The 26969-nt window shown below is 36.8% G+C and overlaps 1 protein-coding gene across 8 annotated transcripts; it reads left to right on the top strand.

Annotated features, from left to right (window-relative positions):
• The first annotated feature begins 5217 nt into the window (after positions 1-5217).
• LOC106066432 (ceramide phosphoethanolamine synthase-like) lies at positions 5218-26476 on the top strand. Of its 8 annotated transcripts, none has more exons than XM_056037809.1 (6): positions 5218-5393; positions 10437-10602; positions 16178-17060; positions 21906-22028; positions 24921-25001; positions 26350-26476. In XM_056037809.1, the coding sequence occupies exons 2-6, from the start codon at positions 10589-10591 to the stop codon at positions 26371-26373; spliced, it is 1125 nt and encodes a 374-aa protein (XP_055893784.1). In that variant the 5' UTR covers positions 5218-5393; positions 10437-10588; the 3' UTR covers positions 26374-26476. The 8 variants fall into 8 exon arrangements, with proteins under 8 accessions (XP_055893784.1, XP_055893785.1, XP_013080900.2 ...); XM_056037810.1 differs by lacking the exon at positions 5218-5393 and adding an exon at positions 10128-10314; XM_013225446.2 differs by lacking the exons at positions 5218-5393; positions 10437-10602 and adding an exon at positions 11576-11732.
• The last annotated feature ends 493 nt before the right edge of the window (positions 26477-26969 follow it).

Below are 26969 nucleotides of genomic sequence, written 5' to 3' on the forward strand. Positions count from 1 at the left end.
CCTGATAGCCATTGGCTCCAGGCCATGCACCCCTTTCTGATCTGTGCTGAATCGCTTCTTGCTGATTAGGTGTTCTTCTACACATCCTTTGTATATGCCCAGATTCACCACAGTTCCAGCAACGGACTCTGGTCGCACGATGAGCTCCCTGTGACCGGCTTGGCTTGTACTCTTCAAGAACCTCCGTCATCCGTCTGAGTACTTGTGTTAAATCTTCTTCCTGAACTTCCAGTCTCCGACCATGATGACTGTTGATGGATGCGTTCTTAGCGGTTTCATAGGACAGAGCATACACAAGGGCTTCGCTGGCCTTACGCTTGCCACTAACTCTAATAACCTTTTTTAGCTCTGGATCTCGAACGGCATCGATGAAGGCATCAGTGACGATTACTTCGAGGAACTCCTGTGCTGCTGTGGGGTATGCCAGATGGGCAAGTCGTTCAATGTCCGTCTTTAGCTCTTGTAGGGTTTCACTGACCCGCTGTTGTCTGGTCTTCAGCTGGACCCTATAAACTTCCTGTAAGTGCTCGTCCCCGTATCGAAGCTCCATAGCCTGGACGAGAGCAGCATAATCCTGCTGGTTTGGAATGGATTGGAGTACTTCGGAAGCCTTTCCTCTAAGGGCCAGTACTAGAGCGGTCGCTTTTTCCTCCTCGCTGCCCCATTTGTTGACCTTAGCAGCTGCCTCAAACTGTCTTCTGTAGACTGACCAGGAGACGGACCCATCAAACACAGGGGGTTTCATCTTTACAAGCCCTTCGGGTAACATTGATCCTGTATTACCGGCGCCTTGCTGAGCCCTTCTCTAACTTGAACTTTCAGTTCTTCTATATCTTTTTCTACCACATCGACTCTCTAGTTCATCGTGACCTCCATCGTGGTTATTTTCTGGTTAACCGATACCAATTCAGTCCTGATCCCTGAATCGAGTGTGTCTATTTTGTCCTGCATGGTTCTAATCCCTATATCAAGTGTATCCATTTTTTCCTGCATCTTACCTAGGAGTTCCATCTTTTCCTGCATCTTACCTAGGAGTTCAGTTATATCTGGCCCTACTTCGAATTGATAACTGTCCGGGTCTTCTTCTTCCTCAATCAGGGCCTGCCGGAGACGAGCTGTAAGTGTCTCCTTGCTACCACCAAGCTTTAGACCTCGATACCGAAGCTCTTGTTTTAGTTCTTTAATCAAGAGTTGGTCTAGTTGTTTCATAATAGGGGAAGCCATTACTAACTTACCTCCCGTTCGTTGAGTCGCCTATAATCCCACTTCTGATACCAATGTTACAACATTTAAAGGAGGCAACTCAACGAGGTATGGGAACAAAGATAATACAAAGTTTAATCAACATAGATCACCAAAAACAAGAACCGTTCCAATCTCAATCTTCTCGCACTTCCTCTCCCTCTCTCCCCGTTCATTTAGTCCATCCTCGTGCGCTGGTGCGCAACCATAGAGTCACTACAGAACATGGTCTTTACAGTATTCTTTCAGAAAATTAAAACTATGTTTATTTTTGTGGAGCCTTGCTCAGGTACACAGAATGTTGTGACGTAAATAGAAATATGAATATCATAACCAGAGACCAAAGATGACAGTTGATATACAGTTAAAACTATAATCTTCAAATACAAAAACCAAATGTATTAAAATACTCAGAAAGACACAAAGATAAAGGCACATTCCTCGTTCCATATGCTAAGACAAATGTGTACAAATAGGCCTACTCCTTCTTCTCTAGTGCTATTAGAGCACGGAATGGGTTGCCTGAACCAGCCAGGAAAACCAGTGGCTTGGCACAATTTAAGTCATTGGTTAACATATGGCTAGATCAGTGGTTCCCAAACTTTTTTATCTCGTAGACCCCTTGCCATGTTTTCTGCTTTTCGGTAGACCCCCTGACAGTGGCGTAGCAAGGTACCCGTGGGCCCGGGTTCAAGAACATCTTGGTGGGCCAGGGTTCAAGAACATCTTGGTGGGTCCCCTCCAGCCAATAAGACAAATTTAGTGTGTGACAAAAATGAGTAATCTAAATGCAAAGACATTCTAATGTAAAGATCGATCGTACCTTTTTTTAAAAAAATAAGTTATTCGAATGGATATTTTTAAGGTCATACGATGTGAATGAGTGGGCATTGCATCGTATTGGTTTCAAAATCACCACCGCAAGAAAACAAAGAAACAAACAAACTTTGTTGAGAATGTATTGGCATTGGCATCATATTGGTTTCAAAATCAACCACCGCAAGAAAACAAAGAAACAAACTTCGAATGGATGGTTTTGAGGTCATACGATGAGAATGTATGGGCATCGGCATCGTATTGGTTTCAAAATCAACCACCGCTGGAATCCGCTATCGGAATAATTTAAATAGGCACTCGCTGAACCTCCAAGAAAACATTTAACATCAATATTTCATTTAGTATGGGGATCCAACCCAGGACTTGTGTGACAAGCTCGAGCTAAATGGGAGATGGGATAAACACGGCTTGGTGTTGGACCGAATTGATGTTGGAAATCAAGTGCCAGTGCTTCTTGTGACTGAATTAGAGACAGTATTATAAGCGCACATTCTTAAAAGCACGGGATAAAATGATATTATTAATTAATATCTATTCGTTTTAAGACACATTAGGAAGTAATATGTAAGCATGTAGTTTAAATATTGGACTATTAGTGTTAAGTTAAATTTTAATTTAGGTGATGGTCAGATGTATACGACGTAACCACTGCCTGCTACACAAGTAAATATCACACCATTACTGCGATGACTATAGGACATAACCACTGCCTGCTACACAAGTAAATATCACTCCAGTACTGCGAGGACTATAGGACATAACCACTGCCTGCTACACAAGTAAATATCACTCCAGTACTGCGAGGACACTAGGACGTAACCACTGCCTGCTACACAAGTAAATATCACACCAGTACTGCGAGGACTATATGACGTAACCACTGCCTGCTACACAAGTAAATATCACTCCAGTACTGCGAGGACACTAGGACGTAACCACTGCCTGCTACACAAGTAAATATCACACCAGTACTCCGGGTTCAAGAACATCTTGATGGGCTCCTCTCCAGCCAATAAGACTGGCCTTGAGGCATGGGCCCAAGCGTAATGAGCTCCTTCGCGCAATGGTTGCTACGCCACAGCTGTGGGCTCCTATTGCTTGTGGGCCCGGGTTCATTGAACCCCTTCGCGCCATGGATGCTACGCCACTGCCCCCTGCTTAACTTATATTGCATTTTTGCAAATTCATCAACTCCATTGTTTAAAACTAATTTCTACCTGTAGTGGGTGTAAGAATGAAAAATAGAGATTTATCTTTTTTTATTCATAAAATTCAAATTTAAACCAATTAAAATAACAATTAATATTTTTTACTGGAATCACCAAAACACACTGGAAATGTCTTTTTTGCACGTCTATTATCCGTTGCTATGGATATTATGTTTCATATAGGAATTTGTTGTTCTATGACGTAACCATCAAACATTAAAAATTAGACTTGCTGCCCACCTAACAGAAGGAAAACTGAATTCAAACCTCTGCTGCGTCCAACTTTACCCAAACACTGGAAACGTTTTGTGGGTCAACCCTGTTAAAAATAAGAAGCCTGCGAGCCTTAACCAGTTTGAAGCACACAGCATTACATTCTGTCAGAGCCTGTGATATCGCTTATCCAAAACACTGTATGTATGTCGTTTGCAAAGAAGTACATAAGAAGCTTTTAATTTTATAGCTCATGCCTTCAATGTGCCATTGAACTGTATTATTGCTTAAAGAAATTGTTTTAATAATATCAGATGTAGGTTTGTGTAAAACAGTTTTTACAACTACAACGGCTGATAAAATCAATGTTTTACCTATAGTGTTTTCTGGTTTTTGGTATAAGTAAAGAGATATTGTAAGTCGCCTACAAACCATCATCTTCTCTATATGATGTCGAAGATGGATTTTGTGAGTCTATTCTGAACTTTATCTTTGAGTGTTTGAAAGTTTTTCAAACCATTATCTATTTTGTCAGGGTGGCATCGTCTCAAACGATCCTCCAGCGTAATTGGTTTCATATCGTCATAAAACCGCTTATATGACAAGGAAAGAATGAGTCCCAGTTTTAAATAATCAACGCTGTACAGTTTTTCTTTTTTTGTTTAACATTAGTTACATGGAGACAAAATTAAGCTAGTGAAATAAGTATTGAAATTAAATGCTACAATTTTTCGTTTGAATAGCATGATACATATTTAAAGGATTAACTAAGGTACAAATCATAGATTAATTTAGTAAATAATTACATTAGTGGGATGTGAAAATTAAAGTCGCAACATGATTAAATGAAATTTATTATCGTAGACCCCCGTAGACATCTCATAGACCCCCAATTTATTTTTTCACTTTCGTAGACCCCTTGGAAGTCTTCGTAGACCCCTGGGGGTCTATATAGACCACTCTGGGAATCACTGGGCTAGATGCATGACGCGTAGGACGTAATCATCTTCTTTTTTGAAGTAACCTCTGCATAAGAAAATATCATGTGTTATATGGATTATTCTTAAGAGCCAGTTTGCATTATTTAAACTATAAATACAGATGCATAGAGAACTAATTGAGGACGTCAATATTAAAACACCGTAAACGTTGCAATGCTGTAAGAGTGGCTTGGAAATGTATTATTTTAGAAAAATCAAAAGATGTTTATTTTTTTTAAGTTTGTCTATTTTTTGTTTGTCTGTTTGTGGAGGCCCCTACTATGGGGATGAGGCCCTGCTTACACAGAATGTGCTGACGTAAATAGACATAAAAATATCATAACCAGAGATGACAGTTTGATATCAATAGATGAATCAGACCTGGATGTTACGGACATATATAGCTTAGATTTAAAAACAAATAAATAAATAATTGTCATGCCGGATGACGTATAAAATCTCAGAGCATAATTCGTATTATAATAATCTTTTTTCTTTGGAATAAATCAAAAGCATTCATTTATGGTCTACAAGGAACCCAACTGTATGCATATCCGTGAATGTAAAAAACATATAAAAATCACTAGACCATTGCGTTCTTTTGTCGACAAGATTTGAACCAACACGTTTATAACAGAACAATTAAAAAAATGCAGCTTCAATATGTCTAGTCATGTTATGTCTTCAGCTTTTACGGCTGGAGTGGTTGAAATGAACAAAAGAGCTGTTTTCTTTTTTTTTCTTTATATTATTGATAAAGTAAATTTAGACAATTATTGATTGAGATCAATTCTGTTCAATACCATTACAATTCTTGCTAGCAGCCAGAGACACAGAGCAGCCAGAGACACAGAGCAGCAGTTCCAAGTGTTTGTTTTATTGAATAAGTTTTCTCACAATACAGAGTCTGAAGGTATGCACATGTTTCATGGACTAAAATATGGAGAAAAAGTGTGGCTTCTTGGCAAGTATTAGAACATTAACCGCGCATTCGGGCATCTTATATAAGAACACACACACACACATATATATATAGCCTTAATAGCCTACACACAATTAAAGTAGTAGTCACCCAACTCTGTCTACGCTTCTTTATAGAAACGCTTGAATTGACAGGTATCCATAGGATAAAATAGTTTCATCCGCCCCCCCCCCCCCCGGTCACTAGAGAATGTTACATTTATTAATCTATAACAATATTTCTAAGGGGCCTTGTCATCACAAATTCTTACATTTGCGGTGGACGAAAAAAAAATATACCTGGTATTACTTACCAGGCTCATACAACAATTTGGTCATTTTATACCATTGAAATCACAGCGGTTAAATTTACAAAAAAAAAATAAAAAAATATGGTTCAAATTGTAGATCATTTCTTCTTCCCTTAGCTGGCAACAGTGACGTTCAGTTTAGCGTCCTTGATATGTTTAGTTGATTGTGAACATCTCCAAAAACATGACTGATTAGACCGACTCCAAGTATTAATATTTTTTTTAATGGGGAAAATAGAAAACAATATCAACCTCCATCAAAAGGATCTTTAGTACTAAGAATAGATAATAGATTATCACTTTTAGTTTTAATAAATCAATTGCTAAATAAAGGAGCTGAATAAAACGTGTACTGTTTAAACCTTGAGGAAGAAGACTTCTATTGCGTTTCATATTTATGTTTATCTACACGTGAAGCTAAGCATTCAAGTCTATTAGCATAAATAATGTCTTGTATCTAAGTCGCTCGGATCATACCTTTATCTAAACAAGTCGCGGGTTCCTCTATAACATAGATCTGTATATGTCAACTATAGTGAATCCGGCGACAAAAATTTTTTTCTCCGAAATATATTTCACTATATTAGAGCTAGGCATGGGCGTAGCCAGGATTTTTTTTCGGGGGGGGGGGGGGGGGGGGGTTGGGGGGGATTTTTTTCTTCCCACCCCCACCCCCCCCCCCCGCGAATTTTTTTTTTAAATATGTATTTATGTGTGTGTGTAAATAATCTTTATTGCATTCTGACCCTTCATTCTTTCGGAAGACGTTTATTGTGCCCTAGAATAGGTTCTTCCATGAGTTAGTGGAAAAATTGTAGATTCCCCGCCAATACTAGCAAGAGGGTCTGGGGGAGCGCTAAGAGCTCCCCCAGCGCGGGGCGAAGCCCCGCCGCAAAGCACTATTTCTGATATTGAAAGCCAACAAAATGCATATTCTGAGGTATCTACAGTGCATTTTCCTGCTATTAAAAAGTTTTATTTCAAAAACCTAATGTGCTATTCTTACTGACTTAGACCCTACCGCGCCGTTCGGAGCATTTGACGTCAAGCTGTTTCCATAAAAATCTGTCACTGGTAATGTCTGAAGCCTCTTCCCACCTGCCATGAGGACCTCAATGAATGAGTGGCGTCAAGTTGTACTACGATATCATTGCAACTCTTCTTATGCGTAATTCATTTTGTCGGAGACCATGTCCCGCAAACCTCATGCGTCGCTCTCTCACAATCTTACTAAAGGGTCGACTCCCAGTTCGGCATAGGATTTCCTTGATTAAACCCGATCTCTATAACTGATTACTAAAATCTGTCTTAGCCATCTTTGTTGAGCCACATTTAGTGTTTTTCAATTTCGGCAGATGACTATTCACTACAGTTTATTAAGGGAGCCCTGCCACTGGTAAAATGTGTAACCACTCTTGAATACACTCTTGGAATTAAGTGACTGTAGTTTGCTTTAGATTTTATATCGAAAAGAGAAGTTTTATCGTCAAAATCATCTGTTGGGGGTTTTCCACCTCAAAATGCTCTGTAGGGGGATCTTAAACTCAAAACCATCTGGAGGGGTTTTAAACTTTAAACAAACGCCATCTGTAGAAGAGGGGTTTAAACTCAAAACCCCCGATTGGATTGGCTACGCTCAAATAATTTTAATGTGTAATTAGCTTTTTTTTTATATTGAAGAGGTATTTTTAGCATTAAACCCCTCTGAATGGGGGTTTAAGCTCAAAACCCCTTTTGGCAACGCTCATAGCATTTTGAGTGAGTAATTTGTTTTTTGCTTACACTGAAGATGTATTTTTTAGCCTCAAACCCCCCTGGCGAGGGGTTTAAACTCAAAACCCCTTTGGCTGCGTTCATAGATTTTAGTGTGAGTAATTTGCTTTTATTTATATTGAAGAGGTACATTTTAGCTTCAGACTCCACTGGAGGGGAGTTTAAACTCAAAACCCCTTTGACTACACTCAAAACATTTTGAGTGTATAATTTGCTTTGTTTTTATTATTAAAGAGGTATATTTTACCTTCAAACCCCGCTGAAGTGGGGTTTAAACTAAAAACTAAGTCAAAACCCATTTAGCTACGCTCATAACATTTTGAGTGCGTAATTAACTTTTTTTTATATTGAAGAGGGGGTTTATCGTAAATTTTGGAGGGGGTTTTAAAATCAAAATCTCCCTTAACTGTGCTCTTGGAATTAGGGGATTTTCGTTTGCATTTTTTGTTTTGTTTTGTTTTATAGAAGAGGGGGGGGGGGGGGGTTAACTGCAAAAACCCTAAGTAGGGGGTTTAAAACTCAAAACCCATAGTAGGGGTTTTTAAACACAAAACCCCCGGTAGGGGTTTTTAAACTCGAACCCCCCTGGTAAGGGGTTTTAAACTCAAAACCCCATTGGTTGTGCTGGGGCAATTGATGGTTTAGTATTAAAATCTCAACTTAAATAAACAAAATCAAAGCAAAAAATCATTCACTAAATTCCGATCCTCCCCCCCCCCCAGGGGGGGGGATTTCATTTCGGGGGGGGGGGGGGTTGAACCCCCCCCCCCCCCTGGCTACGCCCATGGAGCTGGGCATATCTTCTAACTCTATGGACTTTTGAACGCCAGACCATACATAATTAAATTATTAAACACTATGCATATTTAAAAGTATTTATTCTACGAGAATAGTAGGCTATGGTTACTAATATGGTATTTATTAAATATGCACTGGATGTGGCATAAAGGTGAACCACTGAATTGCGCAGCCGAATGAAATATCGTGCACCTTAATCTGCGAACTCAAAGACAAGCCTTATATTGTTGATTGTTTTATATATCCTTCAGCAGACTAGTAATTTCTAACATGTAAAACTTCATTTATTGCGATGTAATTTCTCAACTTCTCTTTCTCTAAATATATATTCATTACTTTGTAACCATTGAACAGTGCACGTGAAATAAAACAAAATGGCGTAGGTCGAGAAACTTGTGTTTATTGTACTTGTTTGAACTAGTTTCCTTTTAACTTCTGACCGAGAGTAATTGATTTTTCCCATAAAAGAGTCTTACTTCTCTATGCAGAATCGACGTTTTTATTTGTTTGATTTTGTTGCATGTAACTATCGTTGTTATCTTTCCCTCTTCTTCTTTTTTACCTATAAAAATAAAGTGAATCAAGAAAACAAGATTCTACGCGTGTTAATGAGTGTAATTGCGATTTCGACACATTGTCTTTCGACCATAGACATAAATAAATATAGACTGGCCGATTAAAGAGTTTTATGAAACGAAAATTTGTGACTTACAATTTTGTGTACAGCATTTATGAGCAGTATAAAAGTTAAGTAGACGTAGCCACACACCTATATATATTGTAAATAAGGAGGCAGTGTAGTTTTGTTTAATCTCTAAGAATGATGATCATGCAATTTTTCATAATTCGGAAATCCGAATACAATAGATATTACATGAAGTACTTCCTTCGGCCAGTCTATATTTATTTATGTCTATGCTTTCGACTTAATAATTAATAAGTAAGAAACTATTCTTCATAACTCATAACTTCATACTAAAAGTTTATTTTAAATAATCTGCTCTTGGTTCACACATTTCACTATTTTAATAGATTTCTAAGTGATTTAAAAAAAAAAAGCTAAAAAATAATAATAAATTATTAGACCTTCTGAATTCTAAACATCAGATAGGCCTACATCAAAATGCTTTCTATTTAAGATTAGCCTCCATTTTATGATAATCTCTTGTAAGGAATCAACCATAGACTTATATATACTACTCTAGAATGGACATGTAGACTTTTTAAAACTACATAAAAATGTGAAAATTTTTTAGAAAGTTGGATCAAGGCGTTGTTTTGTGAAGTAGTTTTAAAAAGTGAAGTTTTTTTTTTCAACCCTAATTTATGTAACATATAATTTAATATCTAGATCTAGTAGGCTAATTGAACATCAAAAATAAGAGTACTCTCGTCTCATAATTATTATTTTGCAATTTTTAGATACATAATCTGAAAGATCTATGTAATCAATGTATTTAAATGTACATAAGATGATTAAAATCAACATGAATTATTTCGATCTAGGATTTTTAATCATTATCTCAATGGAAACAAACAGGAAATGGCTTTGTTTCATATATTTGCGTGAATATCCGAGAAATGATTTTGCATTATTTCTAAACTTTGAAAACTAAAGATCATTACTTTTCTAAGACAGAAAAGATTTATTGGGACGACTCCCCTTAGCGCTTAAAAAAGAGTTTACGTACATAAAAATCTCTATATATATATTGGTCTGTGAATCGATCAGTCGCGGATAAGAATTCATTTCCGGTTTCCAGTCTTGTATACTTTATAAGTCTATGGAATCAACCCTAATGTGAAAAATCAAAGTTTTAAAAAATATATTTTAAAATTAGCATCTTGAGCATAACGTTACTTTATTTTAAAACTAAAAATAAAATGTAGATGTATGCGTACAAATCCAATTTTATATTTCTGTACATAGTCCTTACAATCACATTTAGACAAAGTTTTTTTTTTAATAACTAGATCTTGGCCTATTATACGGTAAGGGCAAAGTGGTAATAATAGTGTCATATTTCATGCACTAAATTAGCCCCACAGACACATATCAAACTTTAAAAAGGACCTTAGCGTTACTATTCCATTTCGTTATTTACTTAATGCAGGACGATTGATTGGTGGCTATGACTGGCGTGAAATACATGTGGCTGGCGTTAGAAGTCGATTCACAGCGAGGGACATTCGAAGTTCAATTTGAACCAACAAGTGCTTATATCTTTACGTTGTAGATAGACACGGGTGCGAACAGCTGTCTTTGATGGACAGACTAAGGCAAGTAATATATGTATACTGACTCTATCTATCTATCTATCTATCTATCTATCTATCTATCTATCTATCTATCTATCTATCTATCTATCTATCTATCTATCTATCTATCTATCTATCTATCTATCTATCTATCTATCTATCTATCTATCTATCTATCTATCTATCTATCTATCTATCTATCTATCTATCTATCTATCTATCTATCTATCTATCTATCTATCTATCTATCTATCTATCTATCTATCTATCTATCTATCTATCTATCTATCTATCTATCTATCTATCTATCTATCTATCTATCTATCTATCTATCTATCTATCTATCTATCTATCTATCTATCTATCTATCTATCTATCTATCTATCTATCTATCTATCTATCTATCTATCTATCTATCTATCTATCTATCTATCTATCTATCTATCTATCTATCTATCTATCTATCTATCTATCTATCTATCTATCTATCTATCTATCTATCTATCTATCTATCTATCTATCTATCTATCTATCTATCTATCTATCTATCTATCCTTCTTTCTTTCTTTCTTTCTTTTCTTTATTATAATGATTATTTTCTGCTTTCTTTATTTTCTACTAGCCAAATATGACCTACGGCCTCGGGCCTTAGTTTGGGTATTACTGATCTACTGGATTGAATTTAGACCAGTGTTTTACTTCAGTAATGTTCCCTTTTTCTATACTGGTCTAATATCGTTTTTTTTTTTTGTTTACGCTTGTTGGCAGTGTTTTGTTTGTACATAAAAAACAATTAAGTGCTAGACAAAAGTGCTAGAATAAAAAATGGAATCTTTTAAGTAAACATTTTTTTAAATATTTTTTTTCAGTTACACCATGTTTTTTGTTGTTAAAAATTCAATCTAGACTTTTGTAGTTTATTAAGAACTAGACCCAGTAACCGGTTTTAAAAGTGCAAAAAATGTACAAACAGCAGACTCAACATTTAACATAGTGTAATCCAAGTTTCAACATTGCGTGATCGTCTATGCATTATCTAAGTTGTAAATATTAGGTTTTTGGATAAGTGTAGCCTACATATCAACATTTAGGACGTGTAACATAATGTATATACTTTATTTGTGACTTGTATAGGCCTTCATGTTGCAAAGGTAAGATTTGTAAAAACTGCAATATAGAATGGCCGATAACTCTTTGTTAGGAAACACATTTTGCTAGTAGGATTTATGCATTACCTCTGTAGGTCCCTATAAAGATCCACTAATAAATTATGGCTGATTTGGGTCCGTTTTATTTTTTAGTAATGATACAGAAATCATTTGTTATCTCAAAAATATTTCGCTTTGTCTTATTTCTCTGTCCTAGACATACTGGATATTACAAAGTGGGATTTCTTGGTACACTTCAAATTTAGTGAACACCTTACTTTATAAATTATGTTGTTAGGTCATTTCACTCTAAATGGTGGTCACATGGTCTTCCTACACACATTCATGTCATAGAATAAAAGTTCCCTTCTCAGACATTGCGATTTATTGGGCAGATAATGTAAAGGCCATCTGTTTATGTGGCACACTGTTAACGAGGGTGTTATGTAGCTAGCACATCACAGTCTTCACCAGGAGTCGAAACCGGGACCCTGGTTGAGAAGCCAAGCCACCGCGCCTCCTTGTCATAAAATATCAAGAAAATAAAAAGTAGGCTAAGAGCAAAGCTAACTCAATACTGTAATAGCCCAATCCACCCGTGCTTTTCAAAGCAAAGTTCATAGGAAATGAAATTTCTTTTTAGACCATAAATCTAATGGCTACATCAAAACACACACACACACTCTCTCTCTCTCTCTCTCTCTCTCTCCCTCTCTCTCAGATTTACTAAGCTCTCAACGCAGATTACTAAGCTCAAAAACGCAGATTTACTAGGATCCGAAAACTAACTCTTTTATGATTATGATGTGTCTGAACAGTGTGAAAGAAGGCGTCTAACAAGAAAAACGTGGGAGGTGTGTTGCTATTTCAAAATTAGAAATCTTCTCCCTGGGAACTTGAGGAGAAAACAACATTGAGTAAAACTAGGTTAATATTTCATTGGCATGTTTGCACGGACACATTTAGCACATATGTCAACTTTGCCTGTAAGGTGGGACCAAAAAAAAAACTAGACCAGATAACCTACATCGAAGTAGTTTTTCTGCTATTTTTATATATTGTTAATTCTCTGGTTATCCAGTAATTTTTTATCCAATCATTGGGAAAGCACTTTTTTATTTCATTTACAAATTAATAGGAATAAATTCTGTAGTGTATAGTTTTACACTATAAAATGTTAGCTGTAGTGTATAGCTTTACAGAATAAATGTTTGCTGTTATGTATGGTTTTACAGTATACAATGTTAGTTGTAGTGTATAGTTTTACATTCACGGCTGGGAAGCACTTCTCATGTCGTGAAGCTGTGAGTCTCGAAGTCTCAAGATTCGAAGCAAGGAGAGTGGCTTGGTCGAACAGTCATCTTCGAGTCCATATGAAATGAGAAATGTGTTCATCTTCGATCACGAAGGAGGAGCTATCTATAAGTTTTACAGTATACAATGTTAGTTGTAGTTTGTAGCTTTGCAGTATAAAATGTTTTCTGTTGTATATGATTTTACAGTATACAATGTTAGCTGTAGTGTATAGATTTACAGTATACAAATATTTGCTGTGGTGTATAGCTTTACAGTATGAAGTGCATTTGGTAGTGAATGGTTTACTTTAAGCAGTGCATTGCGAGAAGATGAAAATACCTAAGAAAACTTATTTAAATTATTCTATGAATAAAAATTGCTATTAAAACAAAGTTTTCATAAAATAATAATAGGTTACAAAGATAGTTTGTTTAGAAACACAAAATCACAATCGCTTTCCCCCCCCCCTTCCCCCAAGTATTCTATTCAGTCAGGCAGGTAAAAAGGCAACTTTTTAGCAAGAATATCAGAAGATATGAACCAAAAACTATCACCAACCCCAACCCTATCTCCGACAATACAAAAAGACGTACGTGTACGTATGGATAGTTTTGCCGATACTATTCTATTTGTTAGGCCGACTGACGACATGATTCCATATAATACGGAGATACGAGCATATATTAATCTTATTATTTTTACATTCATTTTACATATTGAATGACATGGCGATTGAGAAGATATGGATCAATGTGAATGTGGCTTATCTTATGTTATGGAATGATTGTCCAATTTTCTTAAGGGCCAATCTCTCATTCAAGGCCTCAAAGAAGAAACTTTTCCCTTTGGTTATATTCGACTTTTATACATACTAAATACATCCTTTCACTTTTAAAATAATAAAAGTAAACATTTATTAAAAAAAGTAAGTAGCTTATATAACAGAACACACCAAAATTTGTAATATAAAATAGTGCATTTTTATGAAAAAAATAATGCTTGCATATTTACTTTTCAAAAAATAAATGATTCACTTTCAGAAATGAACAAAAGTTGCCGTTGCATCAAAACGTTAGAAAGCTTTAAAATGTCATAATGTCGGATTTTCAATCTCGTTTCTAGTTTCTGTGATCTAAATAGAAATGACTTACGGAAGGGAGGGCGGACAGACACACCACACAAAACTAATAGCGGCTTTCCCCTTTCGGGTGCAGCTAAAAACGAAACTGTCCATGTAGTGACGTCCTGGAACGAACAGGCTAGATACGAGAGTGAGGAAATGTCAGAATAAGCTAATTTTAAAAGGATCATCGTTCGGTGCACATTTTTACAGATCAATGAATGTATGTAGGCTAACCAGTTCTTTTTATTATACTATAACAATGAAGATTTAACCAGTGATAGATTTTATTGGGAGAAATTTATTTTGGGACGGGATGATTGACCTGTTTTGGGGCAACCATAATGTTATTGTACCCAATACAAGCGGCAGAAAGTGATAAAACATGGAGTGTTCTACATATTATTAAAAAACAATAATAAGTACCTTGGAATCTTTGTGCTGCTATCATTATATGTTACATGTCATGTTTACTATTAATTTGTTTCAGCGCTTAAAGGTGAGATAATGGCGTAAGATTTAATGTAAAAACACATTTCGGACACTCGTTTGGGGAAATCCTCAAGTGGGGTCCCGGGGAGGAGATTTTCAAATTTGGATCCCCTACCCCCACTATAGTTATTCACTGCATGCAACGCAGCGAAGTTTGGGAGTGGCAGATAGCTCGTCTGACTGCCCTTTGTCTAGAAAGAACCCCGTTTTTAATCCCCTATGTCGTCTTTGGGAGATTGCCAACTTTAATATATTTCGAGTTTAATTGAAAACCTTTTTTCTTCAGGTCTCGTCATCTCTATTGCAAACTATGGTGGTGAACTTTGTCAAAAGCGTTGGAAAAATCTAATAAGATAGCATCTATATTTGCTCACTATTATCTAAACCCTTTGAAAAATCATCAATTAGTCCTATTAGTTGTGTTTCACATGATCTATATTTCCTAAAGACATGTTGGTATGGAGTAAGGACATTATGTTTGTCTAGGTGGTTTATTATGTTTCTACATATTATGTGTTCTAGGATTTTACATGCGGTACTGGTTAGTGATACTGGTCTGTAGTTTCCTGGCTCAGATTTTTCTCCTTTTTTAAATAGGGGGTAACATTAGCTACTTTCCAGTCCCTTGGTACTCTGCCCTGGTTAAATGAAGCTTGAGAAAGTAATTTAAACACTGGTGCTAGCTTTTTTGAGTAATCTAGCTGAAATACCATCAGGTCCAGATGCTTTATTTAGTTTAATGTTTGCTAATAGTTTTTGGATCCCCTTTTCTTGTACTTCTATATCTCCTTTATTGTCTACTTAAGTAATATCTTTAGTCAATTACAACACAATAGAAACTTTAAAAACATGTTTTTATTTATAAATCGCTAAAATGTCCTCAATGGACACTAAAATTTATTTTTTTCATAGCTTATATTTATTCAATCTGTCTGATTGTCTGTCTGCTAAAAAGTATATACACGTTATTTCTCCCACATTCATTCTTGGATCAAGCTGAAACTTCGCAAAATTATTAACTGACATAGACAAGACATGAATAAATAAAAAAAGGTAACAAATTGGAGAATTAATGACTGGTATAGTGATCATTTATAATTTTGTTTTAAAAGCATCAAGGGAAACCTCAGTATTCACAGATATGGTTAAATTTGTTGGGTTTAGACTCCTTAAATATTTGTTAAAGCTATTTCTCCCTCACGCATTCTCCGATCAAGCTGATACTTTAAAAAAATTTTTTTGTACCTAACAAAACATGAATCAATAAACAAAAATACGCAATTAGTCCTTTAATTTTTGGTATTTAATTATTTTGTTTTATGTCGAATAGGGGAAATAACATGTACATCATTGGTAGATATAGTTTTAAGGACGGAGCTCTTCCCCATTTAAGTAAGCTTTTTTTTTTTTTTTTTAAAGTTTTTTTTTAAATATTTGTCTTGTTTATTTCTCCACAACGAATCTCAACCTTAGCCACGCTAAGACGAAAATTACTATATTAGCTCATGTAATAATAATAATTATTATTGTTATATTTCAGATCACTAAAATATGTTTGCTCAGATTTTATTACTGCAGTTTGGTACAACACTCCACCACCTTCTTGTGCAAGACGTCTCTTTGACGTACCATGTTTGTCCTGCTTAGCCAGAAGAAGCGTTTGCGTAGCTATAGCAGCTTTTCTTCTGACGTACTTTTTAATCATGGACATTTTACTGTTCAAACGTTTCGCTCAAATCCAGCTTTCTCAAGATTCCTCGGTAGGTCGAGAAGACGAGGTTTACTCTCCATTAACACATTTTTCGGTCAAAGGGCTCCTCAACGACCACCCTAGCCAGTTCATCGTCGTGCCCAGCACGGAGTACGTCGACTCCATCCTGGGCTTTAGCAACAGATTTATCACGCCCGACGTCATCTCCTACAGCCATCTTCTGTGCGGGTTTATCGCCGGGAAGTTCTTAGCCTCGAACCACCTGCTGGACAGGCGGATAGGTGTAATGTTGTATGAGTTTCGTACGTGGCTGGACTCCCTGGATGGCACGGTGTATCGAGCACAGGCAGGGTTGAGGCTCAAGTACCACTCCAACCACTCTTCATCTGGGTACTTTATCGACTCCATCTTTGACACCTTCGGCGGATTCTTTCTCTGCTTAGGCATATTCTACTACCTCAAGAAAAGATTTGGGGTTGGTCATGGCGAACTGCAAGCCAACGGGTATAAACTTCACTCCAATATCCCCGATGCGGTGGTGACACTGGACAATGATCGTACCACGACGGAAAGCTACAGTGAGCGATATTTGCTGTGGAAAACGTTCTTGTTCGGATTAAGCCTGGCAGTCGCTGGCAAATGTTGGGATTTAGCTGTGGACGATTTCACAAACGTTTACGAATATCAGTTTAAGAAAGAATCGTCATTTTCGGTAAGACCTTAACACCTGAATGCTTGAAATAGTTTAAACTTAACTTATCTACTCTTACATCTGGGTACGGGTTGGATCCCTCCATCTGTCCATCATTGGGCTATATTGATAAAAATTCCTTAAAGTGTTCTTTATCTTTAAATTACTTTGTCTTTTAGGCATATCTTTTTGTCTGTTTGTTTGTTTTCGAATAGTATAATCATTTTCTTTTAATTTGAAAGGGCAAGCTAGTGTTTTACCTTTTATTTAAAAATAGAAATAAATGCCGTCCTAGTGTTAATTTCAAAGAAATGGAGTTCAGGTCAGAGTTGGGCTACATTCAAGAATAGACATAGTTTGAAGGTAGGTTGCTATTTGTAGGTAACAATAAGCTAGCTAACTGTATTAAGGTACCAGTTAGAATGAGGTATCCTACCAAACTTATTTAGGCTACTTTTAACTCTCGAAGTAATGTTTCATATGGTTTCATTGCGTATGTTTTTTTAACACCGCTATATAAATTATTATTATTAATATTATTATTGTTATTATTATCATTAAGGTAGCAATTAGTATTAGATAAAGACAGGCGCAGAAGACGAAAAGAAAAAAAAAACAGACCGCCGGCGGACAACGGCTTTGTCTGCATGAGAAGAGGAAAAATATAGAGATTAGGTCGCAACTGGGTTTGTGTAGTCATGTGAAGCATAGCACTCGCCCTTAAACTTCTAAATGGAAGACATTGTCATTATTGAAGTATTAGATTATCAATTAGAATTAGTCTACTAGATGAAAGAATTATGTCAACTGTATTGAGTTTCCCATCTTCAAACTGCCTAGGGTTCGATAATTTTATTGGAGATTTTCCTCTATATCAGAAAAACTATATAATAATAATAATAATAATTACAATGTGCAGGCTGACTGGATCGAGGAAATCCAAACTAAAAACAACCTAATACCAGAAATGCCTGATGAGGATTTCACAGCTGAGGAAGTCTTAGCAGCTATATCAAAAACCCACAACTGGACTGCTCCTGGACCGGACAATATACACAACTTTTGGCTGAAAAAAACTTACAGCCGTACATGCACCACTAACATCAAGTTTTAACGAGCTAATATCAGAACCGTCTTCAATGCTGTTAGAACTCACTGAAGGGAGAACATCTCTCCTCCCCAAAAAAGGGGATCCGAACCAACCATCAAACTATCGCCCTATCACTTGTCTGTCAGTGGTGTATAAACTATTAACTTCACTTTTAAAAAGTAAAATGTATAAATTTTGTTCTGCCCATAATCTACTAGCAGAGGAACAACAAGGTTGCATTGAAGAGTCGATGGGCTGTAAAGTACAGCTAACTGTAGATGGTATTATATTGCATCAAGCTAATAGAAGAAAGAGAAATTTACACATGTGTTACATCGACTACAAAAAAGCTTTCGATTCAGTTCCGCATGATTGGCTATTAAAAACCTTGGATATTCATAGAATCAACCCAAGAATAAAACAACTATTGAAAGTCTGTATGAATAATTGGAAGATAAACCTGCACCTTAATCGTGATAAACTAGGTTCTGTGCACATAAGAAGAGGTATATACCAGGGTGACTCACTATCTCCACTCTGGTTCTGCCTAGCGATTAATCCTCTATCTACATTCCTCCAAGACTCTACAAACGGTTTTAGGGTTGATACTAAATGTACAAAATGTGTGTCCCACGTATTATACATGGATGATCTAAAGCTATATGCAGAAACCGAGCAAAAATTACACACCTTAATCAAAACGGTAAAATGCTTTAGTGACGATATCTGTATGTCTTTTGGCCTGGATAAGTGTGGCATCATAAGCATTAAAAAGGGCAAGGCAACGAACACCAACATTGAATTTGAAGGCATCGAGGAATTGAACTCCGCCTCTATTTATAAATATCTTGGAATAAACCAGAATGTCAAGATAAACCATAAGAAATTAAAAGAGGACTTTCTTGGCAAATATAGGCAAAGAGTTAATAAAATCCTCAACACCAAACTGTCTGGCAGTAATCTCATCACTGCAATAAACAGCTGGGCCGTCCCAGTGCTCCTTTACACGTTCGGTGTGATCAAATGGACTGACACCGATCTACATGACATTGACAGACTCACTAGAAAATTACTAACCAAGTTTCGATGCCTACACCCCAAGTCCTCCACCATAAGGTTATACCTGCCCAGGAAGGATGGGGGTCGTGGATTGCAGAACATCTTCAAATTGTGTAAGATGCAAGTTTTAAAAATACGATCAAAACTGCTCGCCTCCAGCAACAAATTAGTTTCCTTCCTACGGAAATACGACTCCGATGCAACCCCTCTGAACCTACACAATGCTGATGTCAATGTCGGTTTGGACGACGTAGGGCATGAGATTCGCCAATGGGAGGAAAAAACACTCCACAGAAAATTTCCGGCTTCATTACATGGGGACAACATCGACAAGGCTGCTTCCTTAACATGGCTCAAAGCAGGTCATCTCTACCCTGAAACAGAAGGCTTTGTTACAGCAATACAGGACAGAGTAATCAGGACAAAAAATTACGAGAAGCATATCCTGAAACTCAATGTTGTCGACAAATGCCGAAAATGTGGAAATGTGGGCGAGTCGATTGAACACATTATGGCAGGATGTCCAGCCCTATCAGAATCAGCCTACCTGGGTCGCCATAACCAAGTTGCAAAGTTAATACACCAACACCTGGCTTTGACGTACAAATTGATCGGTAAGGACACTCCCCCTTATTATAAATACTCTCCGCAAGAGGTTCTCGAGTCTACTGAACATCTGCTGTACTGGGATAGGCCTATTCTGACCGACAAAACGGTAGATTTCAATCACCCGGATCTGCTGTTCATCGATAAAAAAGAAAAAACCGCTACCATTATCGATATCGCCGTACCACTGTCTCATAATTTAAGAAAAACTGAGATAGAAAAACAAAGAAAATATGGGAACCTAGGCTTGGAGATTAAGCGTCTATGGAAATTGTCCAAAATAACAATATACCCCATTGTTATATCAACCGAGGGGATAATAACAACTGACCTCACAGACACCTTCAAGGCCCTTAACATTCCTAGGAACATCTTCGTTGCCTGTCAGAGGGCGGTACTGCTGCAGACCTGCCACATCACCAGAAAATTCCTCAGTGGAAACTGTTAAAGGGACTACGATGAATGTTGTTTCTCTTTAGCGAAACTCGACCCTGGCAGCGCCAGAGAATGACTACTCGTTCATTTCTAACATAATAATAATAATAATAATAATAATAATAATATTTATTATCCATAAGGAAATTTGTCATAAAAGTTCTGCATTACACCAAACAAAACATGTAGAAAACCAAAATATACATTTACACCAGACTCTATTATAATTTACATGCGAAAAGTTTATATCTGATTGTGTATATATGTAACGATATTGGTAGCCTACTAGGGAAACAAAAGAGTTTTCATGTCTGTTTGTCTTTGCTATCGGTGTCTTGTATCTCTTTTGTGATGGTAACATCACAAAATCCTGACCTAAAGGGTGATTTTTTAATTTCTAGAATCTTTTTATAGCTAGGTTTTTTGGTGCATACGGCGAATGAAATAATAAGAGTGTTGATAAGCTACGTTTGTATTTTTCAGTTTAGCGTTAGGTCTGTGCTAACGTATGAAATAAAGCGTTCCTTTGCAAATATATCAAACGAAAAAGGCTAATATTAACTGTGCTGATTCAGTGATAAGGAACGTTTTATTGTTGAAATGAGTTTGCAATATTTCAAAGCAAGCAGATGCGTAATCTAATAATTACAACATTGGATAAACACAATGGATCTCTCAACGTTGTTGTTCAAATCTTTATTTTTTTTAACTCTTCCTGTTTGCATAGCTTTACATAACTTATATCAGCTCTGTCAGGTAAAAAGTTTGTACACGTTATTTCTCCCGTAACCAATCTCTGACCAGCTGAAATTTTGCACAATTATTTCTTTTACCTCACAACACAATAATCAGTTGTTTTTTTTTTTAATTAACCAATAAGTTTATTAATTATCGGTAATTAATTCAAGACGTTCACTTAAAAAAAAATACATTTAAAAAACGATCCCCCAGATACCCCGTTCTTTCTACCCCACCCTTTTCCAACTGGTCCAGACAAGTGATAAGGATCATAGCGTATTGAGAAAGTTAAAAGCAAGAAATTGCGCTCAACAAAAACAATTGGTACAAATATTTCTAATCGCACAGATTTATTATTGGTGGTCTAGACCTATTACAAATTTAATTACGTGACCTATCCAAACTAATTAATAATTGTATTTTTTTTTGTTACAGTATTTTTCTTGTCCCATTGTTGTCATTGATCCATGAAGTGAAATCTTTCAGTTATGCCTATATTTCTTGAATTTTTTGTTTTTTGAACGACAGTCGTTTTTTTTTCTTGAGACCCATGCCAAACTTGATCTTAAAATAGATCTTTTCCCATAAATGTGCTATATGTTTCAAAGCCATTTTGAAAGTTATTTCTTTTCCTCATGACGCGGCTTGAATTCTCATAGGTTTATTGTATTAATGAATCCCACCGTCGGTAAGAAAACAATCAATGTTTGAAATATTTTATTCGGGAGAGAGGGGTTAAACCTCAAAACCCCATCGCTACTCTCATGGACATTAATAACTGTAGTTTTAATTGAAGGTAGAGGGGTTCAAATTTCTCCCTTCCTTGGCTTTGCCCATGGGCTAGCATATAATGATTAGATACAATCGTATTAATGACCTTAACATATGCACGCATTTAAGTTGTTGTTTATTCCGTACACACTTTATTTTCATTGCAGACGATGCAAACAGAGTATAGTCATTCGCACGTGACTTTAGTGATATTTTACTTATGGAGGCTGTGTGGAGGGCAGTCAGTATTGAATTACGTACTTATAGCTATCTTTTTGGATAAAACATGGGTGAGTAATAACCTTTGAACTTTTAGAAGGCAACCTGTGGTGTATGTGTGAACGTTAGAGTATAGGTGTGAAGACTAGAGAGAATAGAGCGGGATCATAGCTCAGTGTTTATTTTATCATGTAGGCAGACAAGGAGAGAGTCACAGCTGTTATTATTAGACATTTTGATTATATTAATTTCCCAAATTAGTATTCATTGAAATATTAGTTAATATCGAAAATTAGGTAATGCAAAGCGAATAGGTGAAACTGAAACTATGAAGTCGGTATAACATTATTTATGTTTCATTCCTTCAACCAGACACCTAGTTTAAGATTTATGAATAATGTATGAGTGTTGTTAAGTTTTAATTTCATTAAGTTTGCATCTACAATAATATTTTAATATCCTACGATTTCTGACCATTAGCAAGAAAACAGCTAGAAAAAATGTGTACATATATTATTTGTTTCCAATTCTAATAACATACAAGACAAATTTTAACGGTTTCTGGCCATATTGTACATCACGGTCAAGCAGTCAACATTATCTAGAAATTGTATATAATTCATGATCATTTAGGTTAGCGGTTCTTACAAGTAATTTAACGGTTAGGACAGAGGTTCTCAAACTTTTTGACCCGGGAAATCCTTAAAATAGTCAAAACTTTCCACGGACCCCTAAGTGAAAAGGCTATATAAATGCATAGTATAGAAATTACAAATGAAAACAACAACAACAACAAAACAAAACATTTTGTTGAAGCAGTTATTATTGAGATTACAAATTTTGTTTCAAAGAAAATATAAAAAAAATTGGATGACGTTGAAGAGATTTTGTTTGTATGTCCGGCTCAATGTTTGTACGTAGCAACTGCAAATTTCAACGAGCACTCATTTCTAGTCGGTTTCTTTGATTTGTGACGAGGCTCATTATGGAAATGAATCCACTTTGTAACAAGAAATGTGTGGTCTCCTTGTTCAGAGATTGGTTTCAGTTCCTCGTTTGTGGCTATTTCAATAAGTTGCTCCTGTATTAATATGGATTCATATGTGATTGGGATATGAGTTAGTTCACGCGCTAAAGAGTTGAATACCCAGTCGGGAATATCCAAATGAATAATGTTTTCAAATCTTTGGTACTTTGGAACAGTACGTAATAGACACTTTTAAAGAGGCGAGTTGATTATTGTCAGGATTGTGTTTAAGCCTTAGCTCGTTCGCCCGTGCCGCAGACATTCAACAGGCACTTTCGTGCTTACAATAAACCATCGACTCGATGTTAACAATATAAGTGTCTAATGGGATGAATGTACTTTATGATGACAAATTGATGAAATAATATCATTGAAGTTAACAAATGTTATAATATTGCTATAAACCTGGTGGTGGCACAGATGGGGGTAGTGGTGTGTGTGTAGTCAGCCGACGCTAATCGCCCCAGGCCAGCGCTAGACGAGCGGTCAACCGTGACGAGTTACGACGGTCAGCCGAGACGAGTGTCAACACGAAGGTTCGGGAAGGATCGACTTCGTGAACAGAGCTCAGGAGCGTCACGAGAGTTGTAGTCATCTGACCACCTAGAAACGTCGAGCGGCGTTCTGTCCGGTTCGAGAAGGCCAGTAGGGACCCTATTTAAGAGCGGAGGTGTCGCAGTCAAGACGGTCGAGAAAAGGGGCTCAATACAGCAAAGTCCACGACAGAAGGTTCACGACAGAAGGTTCACGAGAGAAGCTCAGAACACGGTCAACTACAGCACAGTTCAACGGTGTGGTTCTGTACGGAGCATTACGACGGTTCAGTGCGGAGTACTGTCAAGTACAGTTGAGACGACTGGCGTCTTGATCTTGGTCTGCGATCGAGTCCGACACAACGAGCCTAGTGTGTGAAGTCAGTCCTGAACTGTTGGACCCAGTGCAAGCCCGGAACGAGACGGAGAGGCCAGTGCAAGAGTTGATACGGCGGTACGGTGTTATCGGAGAGATATTTGTACAGTGTACGTGTTGCCAATTGTACAGTATTGGCTGTTATTTATTCAACTATTAAAGTGTTAGTTACTTTGGAGCCCTGAGTTTTCAAGTTCTTTAAGTTGGTGGTGTATGGTGCAGTTTGCAGAGAGCCTGGATAGTGAGATTCGTAACAATATAATTGTTATATTAATTAACTAATCATTCTGCACCTTGCTGTCCCACCACGTAACACATTAGTACGCACAAGTACAACACAACGCACTGCTGACTCTAGCCTCTAGTGTAGACTTCCCTATGCCATAACTAACTCCCTGTAGAGACATATGAAAAGACAAAATGAAAGGTCTAGTCCAAAACGCTATGGATGCGAAACAACTGCGAAATGCAGTACTGTCTTAGATACTCACCCTAAACAGGGGTACACAGAAGAATCTCAAAAAAACGTTACGCCAGCATAATAACAAAACTCCAAACGCTTAAAAACAAGGCAAGAAAGAAAGTGCGTTCAAAAATTGTGCATCTAATAAGCATTGGTGCTAGAATACCATAACCTACGCACCGACAACTATATATAAATTATCTGATTGTATAAACTGGCTTTTAGCTAAGTTCTTTTAATGGTATATAAGTTTTATATTTCAGCGGACCCCTATGTTCGTCTTGTGGATCCCCGGTCCGCGTATCACAGTTTGAGAACCACTGGTTTAGGGTGTCATGCGGTTGAGGCCTAGTGTAGACATAAAACCATAGATCCAGGTTCAACCCGACTGCCTCAGCGAACGAAAGTGATGGTCGTTGTGCTAACCCTACTACGCCCTAGTAAAGAAAGAAAATGAACTTTTTTTTTTTTTTGCGTCTAAAGAAATTTACCTATTTGTGAGTGAGGAAGGATGATTTGATATTTGTTTAAAATGATATTTTGCTTTCTTTCTCCATTTCTCAGCAGTTTCTTCAATATATGCCTTATGTTTTCCTCGGAGCTTCGTCACTGCTTTATATAGCGACATGTATATACTTGTTTCAGGTAACTAATGATCTGTTAAGCTCCAGTGGTTTCCTTTAAGCAGCACAATAAAGGGAATAGACGAGCAAAAGATTTTTTAATTGTCATAGCAACTGTATGGGGAAGAGTTATATCCCTTTAAAGCCGCCATTTTTAACTATTTCCATCTCTTCAACATTCCAATTCCTCTTCAGTTCTCGTGTATTTTTTCCTAGTGTCTGATAAATGAAATTAGTGCATGGACTTTATCGAACAGTATTTGTTTAAATAGATTAACAATCAGGGCTGAATTTAAGTGAATGGAGGTCCCGGTACCCTGGGTAGGATTTTTTTTGGACGCCCCCACACGTTTTCGAAATCGTTAATCAAAATCCATTTAGGCCTACTAATAATGCTAATCATATATAAACGTTTGTCATATTTTAGTTGAAAGAAGTAGAGTACTTGTAAATTTAATCTAATTTTCCTTCTGTTAAAAAATATTTAATATGCATATCTCAGATAAAATACATATTTCTTTAGTCTATGAAGGGTAAGGCCTTAAGTTAACGCACTGCCGTAAATCAGAATCTGCAATTATGTATTACGAATACGCAACAAGTGGACACTTCTTTCACAGCAGTTTTTGCCAACAAAATTTTTTTTTTTATTAAAAATCTTTATAATGTGTGTCTTTCTCTCTTTTTGTAGACCACAGTGCCAGTAGCCCCACCTGACATCCCTTAAATTCGGCCCTGTTGACCATCATTACATTAAAGATTTAGTCGACTTATAATTAGATACCGATATAACGATCTCCTTTGTGACGATGATGTTACACGATAAGGCAACGCTTTAGCTGACAGATTCACCCATCACTAATTCTCTCAATTGGGGGGGGGGGGGGTTCTAACGGCCTGCCTGAACAGTAGATTTCTGTTTGGGAAGTTGGTACCACACCACTATTTCCAGTGACTCAGTAACTCCGGAATCATGGGGATTAGAGACGTGGCCAAAGACCGAGTACACAGAAGACGACCCCCATTTTCCTACGCTGATTGGGCAGGACTCGGCAATTTTTTCAAACGGACCTGTGAGGTACGACGTGTAGATTGTTATCATGTTTGTAGAGCGCTCTTTGCAACCACAACCCGTGCTCTCGCACCATCTTAGGCACCCCCTACCTGTTTTCCTACCCTTTGGGCCTAGCCTAATTGTTTCCTCTTACAACCGTTTCCCAATGGGGCGCCACGTGGAGGCAGGGAGATATCCTGACATTTTAGTGGTATCACTTTCATTTCAAATTCATTTCTAGGCTTGCAAAATATTTGCATGTTTAAAATTTTAGACCATAATAGCAGGCCCTAATACCTATTTTTTTAAATTTCAGGTTAGTAGCGCCCTTCATCTCTGACTTGTGACTAGGAAAGTATTAGATCTTTTATTTCACTATGTGATTGAAAAGCCTCATTGATTGATATAAATTTAAAATAAACTCATTTTACAAATATATATAACGACGACTTCATTTTTCGTTGTTCAGTGGCTTTATTTTTTCTGTGTCGAACAAATAGTACTTATTGGGCACCAAATCATAAAATTATTAGATCTATACAAATCTAAAATTAGAAGGCAATAAAAGCGAACCACCAATAAAACATTCGTAGAAAGACTATATATGGTATAGGCTAAATGTAAACTCTTACTTGTCGAGGCGGCAGGTAAACAGCTTATTGTCCTTAGCATTTGTACATTTGTTGAATTTTATGGTGCATGAGAAAAGAAAATAAGAGGATTGTAAATTTGCCTTTAATAAGACAGAAACTAATACTGATGTTTTATGGCCGAGTGTTGAAGTGGTTCCCTTCTAGAGCGTGGGTCTCAAGTTAGAGTTTCGGCTAGCCTAAGACTGAATGTTTATAATAGGAAAAAAAATGGACTGGCCGATCACACAATAGTCTCAATAACAGCAGTTTGTGACATGCGAACAATGTAAACGTTAACTCATTA

This window comes from Biomphalaria glabrata, chromosome 8 (genome assembly GCF_947242115.1).
Source record: "Biomphalaria glabrata chromosome 8, xgBioGlab47.1, whole genome shotgun sequence".
NCBI lineage: Eukaryota > Metazoa > Mollusca > Gastropoda > Planorbidae > Biomphalaria > Biomphalaria glabrata.